Source organism: Martes martes (assembly GCF_963455335.1).
Source record: "Martes martes genome assembly, chromosome: 14".
Taxonomy (NCBI): Eukaryota; Metazoa; Chordata; class Mammalia; order Carnivora; family Mustelidae; genus Martes; species Martes martes.
The window spans coordinates 42,939,116-42,954,428 of NC_137902.1; the positions used below are offsets into that span (position 1 = coordinate 42,939,116).

General features: G+C 49.5%; 1 protein-coding gene across 1 annotated transcript in view; it reads left to right on the forward strand.

Moving 5' to 3' along the window:
* Nucleotides 1-15,313, forward strand: part of GRID1 (glutamate ionotropic receptor delta type subunit 1) — a gene marked incomplete at its 5' end in the record, with an annotated part of 686,402 nt that overhangs the window by 467,491 nt on the left and 203,598 nt on the right. Inside the window, 2 exons of the mRNA XM_080823657.1 lie at nucleotides 12,990-13,151; nucleotides 14,744-14,863. Of these exons, the coding sequence (XP_080679783.1) occupies nucleotides 12,990-13,151; nucleotides 14,744-14,863 (282 nt within the window). The remainder of the gene's footprint in view (nucleotides 1-12,989; nucleotides 13,152-14,743; nucleotides 14,864-15,313) is intronic.

A 15,313-nucleotide genomic window follows, 5' to 3' on the forward strand; every position in this document is an offset into this window, starting at 1 on the left:
TCCCTCCAGAAAGGGGTCTCACCCGTGCCCTTGGCCTGCTGCAGGCGAGGGGCAAAGATATGCCTCAGCTTCAGCTGAGCACTGTTTCCCACCAACTTTAATTGCTAGAACCCTGTCATTTGCTGAAATTGAAAACAGTCAACTGGGCAGTGCCTCCGAGCAGCGTTAGCAGGCAATTATGCCTGTTGTCTGCAGACAGGGCCTATTAGCTCACTGGGTGTCTCTTGTATTTAAAAGTTACATGTTCAGGGACGAAAGTGATCACTGTGTCTTAGGCTTCTGGGCTAACTACTTTGTGGGTGATGGGTTTGCTTGGCCGGATTGGGGATGGGGAGTCATCGTTTTGAGTCTGTTTTAGGGTCTTTCCTGTGGGAAGTCAATAATACAGACATAGGTCCTGTGAATCAACTAGAGACTATCCCAACTCATCCGCTGAGGGCTAGTGTTTAGGTCAACCATGACACTGTCGGAGTTCCAGCTGAAGAGGGAGAGGCAAAAGGTAGGACCTTGACTTGCCTAGGTGTTGCATTCCTTCCAAGGCAACAGGTCCAGTGTTTCTGGACAGTGCTTCTGCCACACCTTGTACCATACATGCAATCAGTATTAGCTTCTCCTGGGGCCAGGGTGGAGCATGTGGGGTTGTGCACCTATTGGAAGAGGTGGTTTTCTCTCTGGGTGTTTGGGAATAACGATGAAGCATGGTGAAGACTGTCCTCTGGCAGCCCGGAATCCACTTCTTCATTAAAAATGTTGTGTATAAAAACATTTTCATATGGGGGCACCTGGGTGGCTCAGTCGGTGAAGTGTCCAACTCTTGGTTTCAGCTCACATCATGATCTTGTGGTTGTGGGACTGAGCTCCATGTTGGGCTCTGTGCTCAGTGCAGAGTCTACTTTAGATGCTCTCTCCCTCTCCCTCACACTCATGGTCTCTATCTCAAATAAATAAATAAATAAATAAAAACTTAAAGGAAATTTTCATTTGATGCTGTGTGGCTGACCCATAACAGAAGGAAATTTCTCCGAACTGGGTTTGCAACAATTGCCCAGAAATTTGTACATGTGATATGCTTGCATTCAGTGTTTGAAAATAATGGTACCTCCTCTACCCAGCCAGGCCTGAGGAGTAGAAATCAGGGTTCAGGACAGACATGCTGTGTCTGCTGTCTGAGCATCCATTCTGTCCCAGGACATTTTGGTATTGCCTTACCGGGGGGCACACATTTTGGGGAGGCGGATGGTTAGAATCTCTGGAGTGGGCTGGGTCCTGTGGAATCTACCAAAACATCCAATCCATTCTGTAATCTTATATTTAGGGAGGGGGGAAGGAAACGTGCCCCAACAGATGGTAAACACTAGAAATATATACTTGGTTGATGAGGAAACATAGTAGACACAGATTTTAGCTGGAGTAATTCCCACTACTCCCATATACACTGTTCCAGGAAGCCACCACAATGTCTTAGGGCTTTCTAAGGTGGTGAAGGATCAGCCAAGGGAGTGGACAAAGGCCCCTGCAGGGCCCGTGGACTCAAGAGCCCTGGGCATATGGGCCAGGGGTAGAATGTGCTTCATACAAGATTTTATATTTTTGGGTGCTGCTGGCCTTCTCTACCTTCCTCCTTTCTAGAGCTTAGAAGAAGAAGTAGGACCAAGTAAGTCCCCCTCTCTATGCCTCTGTTTACTACCCCTACTGATTCGGTGGATAGGGGTAGGGTGAGATGATGCGGCTCAGATAGTGTGTGCCCAACACTGTGTCCTCACCTGGGGCAGGAGGGTGAGGGGATTCTCTCATTCTTTGTGTGGCCAGACCCTGGGAAGGTCTTACTCCCAGGCTGTTCTCCCCAGGCTTTCAACCCTTGAAGGTCTCCATCCCTCTTCAGCCTTGTCCCCACCCCACCCCTTTGCCCCATCAGTTTTTCCAGTTCTTGCCTGGTCACACTGCACTCCTTCTCTTTGAGGAACCAGGAGGGGCCCCTTGCAGGACACAAGTCTGTGCAGCATGCACTGTGGGCAGCACGAGAAGGGGAGTACTTCTCATCAAGGCCTCTGATCACCTGTCATATTATGGACTAAACGGGGCTGTTGGGCTCTTTGGTGACACATCAGACACACTAGATGCAAAGAATGCATCCTGGAGGACAGGAGAGCAGAGGAGATTGGTAGGACTGATGAGGCATCTGGTGGAGGGTCTACTAAAATGACCCATAGCCATTAAGAAGGTAAACAGAGGCACAGCTCTGAGGTATGTGGCTCGTTATCATCAAATGTGGTAAAGGCAATATCAGACCTAGAACCCTGACCATCCTGTCTGCCTTTGTCTTTTCCTGCTGACACCCAGGCCCTACATCAAGAGCAGGATGGAAGAGGCACATCACAGAGATCTTGTGGCAGGGGAGTAGCAGTAGCAGTGGCAACAATCGCAGTAGTAGTAGTAGGAGTGTAGTAACAGTACTACTAGTAGCAATAGTAGTCGGTAGTGATGGTAGTAGCAGCAGCAGTTTTAGTAGTAGCAACAGTAGTAATAGTAGCAGTAGTAACAGTACAGTAACAGTACTAGTAGTAATAGTAGTAGCAGTGCAGGCACAGTACGGTTAGTAGCAGTAGCAGCACTAGTAACAGTAGTAGTAGCAGTACAATAACAGTACTAGTAGTAGCAGCAGTAGTAACAGTAGTAGCAGCTGTGACAGTAATAACAGTAGCAGTAGTAGTGATACAGCAGCAGTAGCAGTAGCACTCTGTAGTAACAGTGCTAGTAGTAATAGCAGCAGCAATGATAGCAGTAATAGTAGTAGCAGTATAGTAACAGTGCTACTACTAGTAGCAGAAGTAGTAGTAGCAGTATCAGTGCAGTAATAGTCCTAGCACTAACAGCAGTAGCAGTAGTAGCAGGAGCAGCAGGAGCACAAGAGCCACATCTCCTCCGTTCAAATCCCAGTAACTCTAGGTACTAATGAATTATTTCATTATTATTATTTATTTGTCATTTTGTGTCTCAGTTTCCTGTTCTGTAAATTGGAAGGAAAATGTCTATCCCTCAGAGACAATGAAAATTAAATGAGGGAGCATACAGGAAGCATCTAGAACAAGATTGAGCTATTAACTGTGTCACTATAGAGGAGGTGGTCAGATGTGTTCAGTGTCTGCTGAAAGGCTGACCACGGCCTCATTTTTTTTGGTAAGGTATAGTCCACTTATCTTTCTGAGCAAGCTCTTTAAACGCATCACAGTGGGTGGGAGAGCAGTTTCCATCGGTCTAGCCCCGTCTCGCGTCTCGGGCTTCATGTGCCATTTACTGTCCACACCACTCCCGCAGGCGCTCCATCAGAGCTGCCTCGTGTCGGGGAGGAGAGGCCATGTCCGGGAGACCCACTCAGCCCTCCCAACAAGACCCTGCTTGTTGGAGACCCTCCATAAGGACTGATGGGCTAAATCTGTTAATGATGCAGATCTTAACACAAGTTAAACTGTTTCTAGAAGTCTCCTTATATATCTATAAATAAAGTACTTTATTAAAGGAATCTGTCTCTATTTGTTGCTTCTGCCTTGAGTGGGGGTGTGAGGAGAGGGAAATGCGGATTTACTTCCTCATCCTGCCCAACTCCTAGATTCATCTCATTTACAAGCCATTCTCTTTGAGTTTCCTTAGTAGCTATTACCACTTCTTTATTTCTTAATGACAGTATAGAAAACAAACTAATTTCTACTAGCCTCTAGCTGTGAGATTTATTGAGAAGACTCTAACATGTTTAGAACAACTAACTCAAGAAAAAATAAAACATTTATGTCATGGATTATTAACTTTGACTTGATGGAATTAATGAAAATCCTTTTGGAAGTGGAGTTCTCAAGTCCATCTTTTCGTTCTTCCCCCAGACGGCTGCTAATCTTAGGACAATAACTCTGGGTTAGAAGTTTTCCTGAGGACCATCATGAACGGGAAGATTTTACCAGATCGTCTATCTCTTGGCTCCTCTACTGAGCTGGGCTCAGAAACCCTATTTTCTTCTATTAGGCCTGTGGTCAGGGTTCCTGTGCTCCAGACCCAAAGCCAGCCCTCTTACAGCAAATCAATTTGGTTCCTATTTAGTAAAAAGAAAGACCCTTGGAGGAAAAATACCTAAGTAAGTGACTTCTTGGAGCTCCAAAGTCATTGTATTTGCCCGTGTGCTCTTGTCTATTTTCCCCTACAAAGCACTGTCTCATTTGGGTATTTCTCATTCTTATTTTCCTGACAAGTTAGTTTAGGGCCTGTCTGACACGGCCAGTAATAAAAGTGATAACTAGTCTCCAAGAACCTTGAGACTTTGCTAAGATTTCATAGACAGCCTTGCTCAGAGGAGAATCTAGAAAGTACTCCGTCTTCAGAACGTGCCGTCTGGTGACTTCAGGGCTGCAATGGAACTAACAGACATATTGTCCCATTGTGACCCCGTTTATATTCAAATGGGTTTTCAAAGGGGAACAGGCACCGTGATAGGAGCTGTGTTGTCTGGTCTGCGTGGAGCCTGATTCTTGAATTAAGCTATGGGGGCTAATGTGGTATTATAAATGCCCCCTCAGGTTGGAATTTCTCCTCTTTGTGCATTTTTAAAGTGTCCAGTGGCTTGATAGATGGATTTACTCTTCTCTCGCTGAGTCTATGAAAATATTTCAAAACTCCCCCTCCCCGCCAGTCTCTATTTCTTTAGGGCTTTCTAGATTATTCTCTGGCTACAAGTTGTTTGCCAGTCCGCCAGTAGAAGCCTTTCCTCTGGAGTGACAGTGAGCTACCCCACACCATAGCTACCTTGGACTTCATGTCACTTTCAGTGCTTTCTGTTTTTCACCCTAAACCCTCAGAGGGAACAAAGAGCAACCATGGGTCAGGAGGCCTGTTGGGCGCACGGTGAAGCGTGATCCTCACTGCCGTTGTCAGAGACAGTCACACAGATGGTCTCTCTGGCTACAGCCAGCTGCTGTCCTGGCCACACACGGCCACCTGCGCATCTGGAGCCCAGAGAGCCTCAGGTATGGACCAATGCCTCTCCCTACGCTGCCATCCCCTGGGCTTGGGTGGTGAGCAGAGCTCCCCATCCCCTTTGCCCTCTGCGCCATCCCCTTTGCTATCTGCTCCCTCCTCAGACCGGGCTGTGGTGGCCTCTCTCAGGATGGGCGGGCTGGCAGCAGTTGGCCAGAAAGACCTTGCCTGGGGATGGGTTTCTCAAGCTGTGACATCTGGGCGTCAGCTTGTCCTCCCAGCAGGACCCTCTGCTGGCTGCTTGTCTGACTTGCTGGATGACCAGAGCCTGTTTGAGGATCTGGTCAGACGTTAGTTCCTGCTGTTTGCCCCTGTGAGGTCTCCCTGAACAATTCCCTTGGCTTGATTAATGATGGCGGGAAGAGAAAACTGGGCTCCTTAGGAGCCTGGAGGAAATGCAGACTTTCTTAATGAAAACATCGCTGAGGTTTCTCTCTCTGGTGTGGGGGGGATAATGGTCTGGTGTCAAGATGGACCTGGCTTGTGTGGCTGTGACCCTGGCCTGCCATTCATCTTCCTTTGCCTTCAAGCATGATTCTTCCCTTGATAATGTGAAGGCACAACAATTCCCTGGGCCCTGGCATGTAATGGAGACAAGGCTGGAGCACCCTCAGATTTGCTACAGGGAATCGTCTTCCGAGAGCGGTTTACACAGCGGAGCCATTGTCCCTCAGGGGCCTCTCCCTTCCAGTCTGAGGGCGGTGGGCACCGGTCTCCACCTGCTGGGGTCCTGATGGGATCAGGAGAGGATAGCTCTCCTGAAGAGCTTAGCGTATTTCCCAGGGAGGGGAGGATTGCTGGGGAAGCTTATATTTTCATTTCTCCTGGCCCTAATCCTGCTTCTGGGGACTCAGGTAAGTAACAGATCATCCGGGCTTCGGAGGGGATGGCCTGCACCTCCCTCAGTGCTGACCCAGATGCAAAATCAGTGCCTTTCTTGGCTTCACGCACAAATCCAAGTCTCAAAGATGCTGTCACGTATGGTAGGGGCCAGGGTGGGGCACTGTCATTGTAGTGGCACAGACAGCCTGTGAGGTCCTAAGTCCCCTCCTGCTGGGGGATGTTCCCTGCTTGTCCCCTCCCCCTCAGGCTCTATCCTGTCTTTCCTGCTGGCCTTCCTACCTGTCCTCTATTTTCTCTCTCTGGGTCTTGACTCCAAAGTAAATTCTCATTTTTTCATGAAGATCAACTTAACAGTTTTACTGGTAGCCTTTGTTCCTGCTGATGCAGGTAGTTTCCTAAATAAAATAGAGTTACTGATGTAGTGGGGATTCTGGTGCTAACTCTTAAAAAAATGAAATCTGTTTTTCCATCTTGAGTCCTCGGTTGGCTTCATGCGATTGGTCTTTGGTTATCCAGCAGCCAGGAGGGTCTCAAGAACTTGCAGGCCCTAGTCAAGAGCTCCTGGTCAAATTCTGTCCTCTACCTCCCAAACATGTGTCCTTACCTTTCCCATTTCCCTCCTGAGGACCCACTTTCTGCATAGGTTATTGGCTTTGGAAATGCAAGCCTTGCCGTGATCCCTGCCCCCACCTGCTCCCCAGTCTCCTGGAAATGCCCAGATTCTGACTGGAGATGGACACTTCCTCATCAACATATCATTCCATGGAACATATACCCTTTTCCCAGTGTGGCCTCTATCCTCTCTCGGTCATATTCTAGGAAGCATTCTCTTTGCAAATACCTTGATATGTCTTTACCTTTTTTTTTCCCCCCCCTGAGAACAGACTTAAATCTATTCATTTAGCATTCACTAATTCTACAAACACTCCTTATGCACTCATTATGGGCCAATTCCTATATTAGACATTTCACAAATGCTCTGTCTTAATTCCCACAAACTCTAAATAAATGGGGAAATTTCATCTCTCTTCTGCAGCATGTACAGGTTAGAACAAAATAGCATATACAGAAACTCAGGGGCCCAGGAGAGCAGGGGCCGAGTTCAGTGTCTGAGGGGAGGGGTGGGAGGTGAGAAGTGTTGGAGTTCAGTCAGGGCAGAGGGTAGCCACCAGGGTACTAAGGAGGAGGGTGCATGGGGGGGTGGGCTGGGAGACAAGGTAAGCAGTGGTTGCTGTTTCCCTAGGGAGAAATGAGGGCCCCTGAACCATGCTGTGGTTGTGGGAAGTCACCACATAGAGAGGACATAAGGAAGCTTCCTTGGGATTGAAGCCCCTAAGTCTATATATATAACAGGTGACAGAGTATAGAACAAGGTGATTCCCACAGGGCTGGGCTATAGCTGCCCCTGTTCTAGGCATACTTGCCTGCCTCCGCTTTTCTCCTGCCCACCTGGGTGGTCTCATGGCAGGGTGGGCTGCAGAAGTCTCCTGTGGCTGAGCCAGCCCTGCGGTGCCAATGTCAGACCTTCCCCTGCAATGGGCCAAGCCACCTCCCTTTCAGGAACCTGAGTCAGGGCATAGTGAGGCCCCCACTCTGGGCCTTCCTATGTTGGTACTTTTTATGGAACTCCCTGAGGGTAGAGAAGTCGCCTTTCCCATAACAGGCAGTTCTGCATCACTTCAGCCCGTGTAGCCCCAGAAGGCCCGGCTCAGGGCTGGGGACTGTGGCAGCTGTACCTTGCTGCTGGGGCAGGAGGAGACCAGGGATACGGGTCCAGGCAAGCTGCTTTCAGGCCGAGCTGGGCACATAATGCTCAAGGGGATCCTCGCTCAGACTTCCCGGTCACCAGCTGCAAAATCCAGATATGACTCCTGCTTGCCCTTAAGCAGCTTCAGACCAATGGGCCCTGGGGGAGAGGGTAAATGGTGTTGGCAGTACAAGTTCAGTTTCCCAGTAGTCCCGAGGCCTCAGTGTACCAGACCTGTGCTAGGCTCAGAGACGGGGACACGCTGGAGGAGCTCTCAGACCATCCACATCAAAGTCAGGAGCCTGTGTAGATCCTTCATTCCCCCTTCCATTTCTTCCATAAATAAAGCTGCCCCCAGAGAGCGTGGCACACGGGAGTACTACTATCCGCATTTCTCGGGGAAGTAAGTTCGGGCCACCCCCACTGCACCTCTCCGGGGACATTGATCATATTGGATTTGATTGTCCTTGAGATGAATCTAGAGCATTAAATGGCTTGTTTAACGTGACTTTGTTAGTGAGTGCAAGATTCAGGTCACCCGTTCAGTAAGCATGTACTGAACACTTGCTAGGTCCATGCACTGGAGGAATGAGTGGCGATGAGCAAAGCTGGCCCAGGCTGGGATGAATCCAAAGCTCTTTTTCTTCCTACCAGGCCACCTGGCTAGGCTGCACACAGAGTTGAGTCGGAGTCGTATGGTGTGACCCTGAAAGAGGAATCGGGCATGTATCTCTCAGGTGGGGAAATGAATTAGCTGGAATTAGCTGGCCTCCATTCCAGCTCTGTCCCCACTTAGAGCGGAGGCCACAGGCTCCAGCCTCAGGCCCCTTGCCTGGCTCTGGCTCTTGTCTGCCTCTGACTTTACTCCCTCTGGCATCTCTGACCTGGTTCCAGGCCTTTTGCTTTGCATCCAGGTCTTTACTCTGCCATGCCCTTGGCCTCAAACTTCAGTCTGTCTTCTGCTTCTCATGCCTACTTTTACCTGAAATGCTTTTTTTTTTTTTTTTTTTTTTGGTTTTGCTTCCTTGTCACTTTTGTGCTGTAATGTCCCTAGGCCAGCTGGAGGGGATGAGGGTTTAAATAATGACAGTCGCTGCTCTGCTTGTCTCTCTTCTGTGAATGAGCTCTGTGTTGTACCTTAACTGAGAAGTGAGGGAAAGAGACAAGGATTCCTTCAAACCAGGACCCTTTTCTCTGTTCCTGCAGCCTGGAGCTCAGCTTGGGCTGTTAACCCCTTGAGCCCAACCATGAGTGAGTGTTTTGTACCTGGGAGTCTCTCTTCTTCCAGACCACTTTTCTTGGTTTGGCGCCCATCATGACCATCCCCTGACACTTGGTCTCCACCCACCTCCCCTGAGAAAAGGCTTGCTTTATGTCTGTCATGACCCAGATGAAGCCCCAAGCAGAGGCTCCCTTTCTGCTCTCTCCTCTTGATCTTTCCCCCAAAGGTCCCATCTCCAGTTTGCAGACAACCAAACTGTAAGGGTAGTGCCCTCCCTTGGCATCCCCACCAGTGAACCTAGCAAATCACCTAATTGGGAGGATGCCGAGGTAGGACAGCAGAGACAGGGCCACGGATCAACACAGGGTGTTAGTGTCTGCCTACAGTAGGGAGGAGTACTGACATAGCATCTAACCAGGAGAAGGGACAGGAGTAAGAGGATGTGGAGCTCCAAGTGGGGATCAAGAAGACATTCTGAGTAGGCTGTAGATGAGAAGCAAGTTGTGTTTGAACAAAGGAAGTTCTCTCCCAAGTCAAAGTGGAGGTGGCCAGTCTCTTCTTCCCACTGTTCTCTCTTTTGGGGAACCAAGATCAGTGTATATCCTCTTAGCAAGAGATACATCCTCCTTTCGCCCGTCTCTCTGTCCATCCATCCATCTCCCTCTCCATCCTTCCATCCATCTGCCTCTCCTCACTCCCACCTACCCATCCCCCAATCCATCTATCCATTTATCCCTCCATCCATCCACCCATCAAGTATGCATTAAGCACCAACCATATTCCAACCATATGGTTGGTGCTGGATGCTGTGGTTAGAGATGGTAAGAAGAGTTTTATACACACACACATGAAAGTTTCATATATAAAAGTTATTTACAAGTTATATATGAATATGTACACATTTATTGATAGAGGTATATAAATACGTATATGTGTGTATATATGTATACATGCATATATGTATATATGTATAAGTTATATCTATAACATATATGCATATATTTCCGTAGATATCTATCTGGAAAAGAGCATTGCTAAAGCCTTTAAACTGAAAGCTTGTTCCTTTGACCTGAAATGCGGTCACCCTTCCCAGCAGACATACTTGTGGGAGGACCGAGGGCTTCCTCTGGCCTTTCTGAGTCACATCCTGCTTTGCCTCTTCATGGCCAGCCTCTCTGCATTCATACACTCGTTAAGTACCTTAATTCATTGTGAACAGAAGTGCTGGAGGTAAAAAGGGATATTCCGTTGGGTGATGGTCTGGGCCATGGCTGAGGCGGTGCTGTCCCGAGTGGTGTGTGCGTGTGCAGAAGACGGAATGTGGGTCAAAGAGTGTCAGCTGCTTGAATGCCATCAGCTAGGAGTGGGTGGCTGGGAACCCCATGAATGTCTTGAGAAGAGAAATCTTCACATTATGAAGGACTCTCCACTTTGAATTATTCTTTTGGAAAAAATAAAATAAACCGAGCTAACTCTAAGTGGCTGGCATTGTCCTGTAACAATGTCTCATTATGAGTTTGTATTCCAGAAGGGAGGTGGACTTGTCAGCAATCATTCTGCAGTGGTAGGAGCTCCTGAGAGGGAGAATCTGACAAGCACAGAGAGTGGGTTAGTCTTTCTCATGGAGCAAATGTGCCCCCAGAGCTCAAGGGCTAGGAGACCCAGTTCAGGGGTTCCCTGTAGGACAGGAGGTGGGTTCTCGGTCATGGGAATGACCGCTTTCTGCTGTCAGGCAAGCCCCTGTGTACCACAGGGCTCTGGAACAGGACACCGGCCACTGATATGCCTGCTTCCCCTAGGCCTGAGGCCTTAGCTAAGTCGGCAGTGTCCACGTCATCCCAGGCACACTCCCGCCACATCTGAAACATCGCCTGTCCATCCCCCACCCTCTTCTTCCACAGGCCTTCATGGCCCACATCCCTGTGGCCACTGTAAGGATGCAGGTTGCACGTGGTTAAGACAGGGCTCTGCAGGGGGCGCCTGGGTGGCTCAGTGCGTTAAGCCTCTGCCTTGGGCTCAGGTCCTGGTCTCAGCGTCCTGGGATCGAGCCCCACATCCGGATCTCTGCTCAGTGGGGAGCCTGCTTCCCTCTCTCTCTGCCTGCCTCTCTGCCTACTTGTGATCTCTCTGTCAAATAAATAAATAAAATCTTAAAAAAAAAAAAAAAAGACAGGGCTCTACAGGCAAGGCCAGGACACGTGAAAACCCGCAGAAGTGGTCAGCTCCGCTTGACGTGCGGTGGCGGGAATGCCCCAGGCAGTTCGCGTGAGTTGCTGGACAGTCATGATGGAGCAGATGGTTTGAGGTCCTGCACTATATCAGTTGCAGGGGATGGTCTATGCTACCCCAGCTCTTGTCTGGGGCTCTGCTTTGGGGGCACCTAGCCCAAGACACGTGAGGCAAGAAATTGCAGGTGGAAAACAAGGTGTGTAGGTACCAGGAGTGTGAGGGCCAGCCTGGGGAGTGGTGAGAGGTAAGGCTGGGTGACAGTAGGGGTTCTTCCTGCAGACCAAGGATCTTATATGATTCTCCCGGGAGTCCTGTGAGGTTGACACATTCTCCTATTTATATCTAGTCATTTTGTTTTCCTGAAATATTTTTAGCAGAAATTTTGCTGCTTAGGTGTACAGAGACTCATCCCCTTGACCCACTTCGGCTATTGGTTGTTTGTGCAACAGTTACCCAGGAGGGACCACACACCTGAACAGGGGTGGACATTCCCTCCTCCCCACCCCCTCCCCTTACACTCTCCTCCCTTTGTGCTCCATGACCTTCCCTTGGAGGAGTGGGCTGACGAGAAGTACCAGGCTGCCTTCCTTCCTGCAGAGGGCTCTGGAGGGGGCCCTGAGAGGGTGGGTGCTGGTGTTCAGGCTCAGGCACATCAGGGTGTTGAGTTGTTGTTAGGACGGTGAGCCAGATCTGTCCCATCCGTGGATACCAGCATGATGGTGATGTTCTCCTCACTGTTGTCCCAGTGTCTCCCCAAGACTCATGCTCTTGGGAGTTCTGAGGTGTCTTCTGTGAGCCATCTCTCTGTAGTGGACGGCTCAGCAGGGGGTACTTCTCATGTGTGCACAGTTGCCATCCCCAAGTGTATCCCCTGCTGGCGGTGATGTCCCTGCAGGGCAGGCTCTGCGGGCTCAGAATCTCCATTATCATAAGCTGCCAGGGTCACTCAGGCCACCCTTTACCTGAGGTCCATCTGGGGACCAGAGCGATCTTTCCAAGACACAGATCTGACTTCTGGGCACAGATTCACCAATGGCATCCTTCTCCCAAAGTCACCTGTGTTGTTACTCTGTTGCATGATCCACAAGGCTCAACATGGCTAGATCCCTGATCCCTGCCTCCCTCTTGATCCCACTTCCTCTCTGCGCTACCCATGGGTGCAGACATTTGGTACTGGATTCAGTCCCTCTAACCCAGGGCTTGGCCACTTGTGGTCTTGGGCTGGATCCAGCTCATTGCCTATTTTTTTAAATCTAATTTTATCTAAGTCTTTATTTTTTAATAAAGATTTATTGGCACATCCCTTGTTAATGTGTTGTCTGTGGCTGCTTTCCTGCTGTAACAGCAAAACTGAGCCCCGTGAAAGAGACTGGAAGGTCCATAAAGCCTAAAATTTTTCATAGATACATTTTTCATAGCCTAAAATTTCATAGCCTAAAATTTCAAAGTCTAAAATTTTTCATAGATAGTGCTGCTAGATCCTGCCCTACCTGACCCCGCTCCTTTGTACCTTTGTGCCTTGGCCTAATACTGCCTCCCTGTAATGCTCCCCATCCTTTATCCTATGAATCCTTTGAGACCAAGCTTTCTGCCCATCCTTCCCCTATCTTGTGTTACCTGAGCAGGATGTCCCCTTGCAATCTTGCACAAAGCCCGTGTATAAGTCTCAACCGTGGTGCTGACCATGCTGGTTCTCCTAGTGTTGTACAGATCCACTGCCCACTCTAGTTCCTAAAGCAGAGCTAGCTCTTATTCTACTTAGGACTCCATTGCCTGGCCTGGTTTTTGAATGAAGCTAGGAGACTGTGGTCTACATACTGGGTACCACTTGTTAGTGTTGGCCCCCTGGATCACCCAGACCCTCTGCTGGTTTCTCCCATTTCTGAAAATGCATCAGTGGAAAGGGTTTCACTGCCTTTGTGTTTGCAGATCTCCAACCTCTACCTGTATGACAGCGTCCTGATGTTGGCAAATGCCTTCCACCGGAAGCTGGAGGACCGGAAGTGGCACAGCATGGCAAGCCTGAATTGTATACGCAAGTCCACCAAGCCATGGAATGGAGGGAGGTCCATGCTGGACACAATAAAAAAGGTGTGTGTAAGGGGACGCCCACTGGGCGAAGGCTGAAGACCAAAAAAAAAAAGTGTGCACAGAGTGCACAGACACTCCCCCACCCCTTGAGCAAGTGCCACTCTGGGAAAACACTACACCCCTTCCAGCCTCAAAAAAGAGTGCACAGACACTCCCCCACCCCCTGAGCAAGTGTTCTGAAGCTTAGCTTTTTGCGTGGTTGCTCCTGCAGGCCCCTCCCAGGCCTCTTTCCGTGCCACTCTTCCTTTCCCAGCGTTAAAGGCTGGTGAACTGGGCTTCATGGATATATTATTATTATTATTATTATTATTATTTATTATTATTATTATTGTTTATGTTTTTCTACAAGGAGATTGGACTTAGGTTAAGTAACTTGCCTGAGGTCACAAGTAAGCAAACAACGGAGGCAACTGCCCAGCTCATGTGTGCCAGATGGCCATTGTTCCTAAGAGAGGCTGTCTCAGTCAGCAGTGTGTGTGCTGACTGCCAAGACCTTAGCTGGTGTGTGTGTGTGTGTGTGTGTGTGTGTGTGTGCGCACATGTGTTCTATGTTGATGATGTATTGTACACACTGAGGCATGACACCAAGTTGGAGGGCTGGCTTTGGAGTAAACTGGGTCATCACAGACTTGTTACAGTGAGTTGGCTTCCTGAGGCTTCAGAAGAGCATTTAGGAAAATCTACGGTGCTAGGAGTTGTAGGCACAGTAAATGGTGCTTGGTGGCACTAGCACTGAGCATATTCTGTGTTGGTTGAATTTACTGCAGCCTGAGCCAGAGCTGGGGCGCCTCTCTGGCCAGCTCAGGCTCTGGGACTCCCCGGGCTCATAGTCTATGGGAGATCAAGGCTGGATGACACCCCCACCCTAGGCTTGAAGAGAGAGGGAACCCGCCACAGCCTCCCTCGGCCTCTCCGCCATCTGCTCCTACGGAGCCCAGTGCATGGCCAGAGAGAAGGGCAGGACTTCCACACCCACCATGTCCTATCTGTGCTGGACACCGTGATTCATACACATTGCATCCTTCAAACCTTGCAGGCTCTGTGATGTGGAACTGATTAACTCCAGGCTGGAGATGATGGGAGATGGATTGCCCAAGGTGGCACAGGCAGCAAAGCCAGGACTTGAGCTAGTATTGGCCTGCAGGGCACAGGCTTGCTGCCCTGTAACTTACCGCTGTGTGTCTGATATGGCTCTGTTGACCTTTGACCCCCCCCCCTTTGGCTCAGGCTAAGGTGACTCCTGGTGCGGATTGCAAGGGAAGACTGTGAGCTCTAGGAGGGTGGAAACAAAGCTGTCATTCTTTGATCTCATGGCTAGCATGATACGTGGGAAGGAGCAGGTGCTTTTATCATACTGCCCACATGAATATCAAGTACAAGCCTTCAAACTTTCCCCTGTGAGCAGAGGTCTGGGAAGTGTTGATCTTACTCTGGGGCTATAGAACTGCTAGCAGCCTTGTCCTCATTACAGCCTGTCCAGTGCTTCCTCAAGACCTTGATCATCCCATTCGTGGGGACTGCCTCTTTCTCCTTCGTTGTCATTGGGATTCCATCCTATATTTTCCTCAGTGAGCTTTCCTTCTCTTCTGCAGGGCCACATCACTGGTCTCACGGGGGTGATGGAGTTTCGGGAGGATAGTTCGAATCCCTACGTCCAGTTTGAAATCCTCGGCACAACCTACAGTGAGACCTTTGGCAAAGACATGCGTAAGGTAAGTCTTAGGGCCCCCACCTGCCTCTTTTCCTGCATTGGTGCCCCTGGCTCTGTGTTATGAGCAGGTGTTAACCACCACCAATATCCCCTCTTCTTGTCTCTCTCTGACAATGCTGCCATTTATGTTGGTGTTTATGGGGCACAGTGTGGAGAAGGCTCAGAGAGTTTTTCAATCAGGAAGTCCTACTGATTCAGTCTCTGAATACAGCAGGGTCCCTGGCACCACCTGGTCCTGCTGCTTGGCCCTGGGCAGCCAACCAAGCAGGCCTAGGCTGAGGCTGGAAGGGGTGTAGTGTTTTCCCAGAGTGGCTGAGATCAGCCCAACTGCGGGACAGGTGTAACTGTGGCTGAGGCAGGAGTCTGAGGTTACAGCCAGTGTCCCCTAGATCTAAGAGCGAGACAAAGCCATGAACAGAAAAATGAACCACAAGGTGGGTGAGAAGCAGGG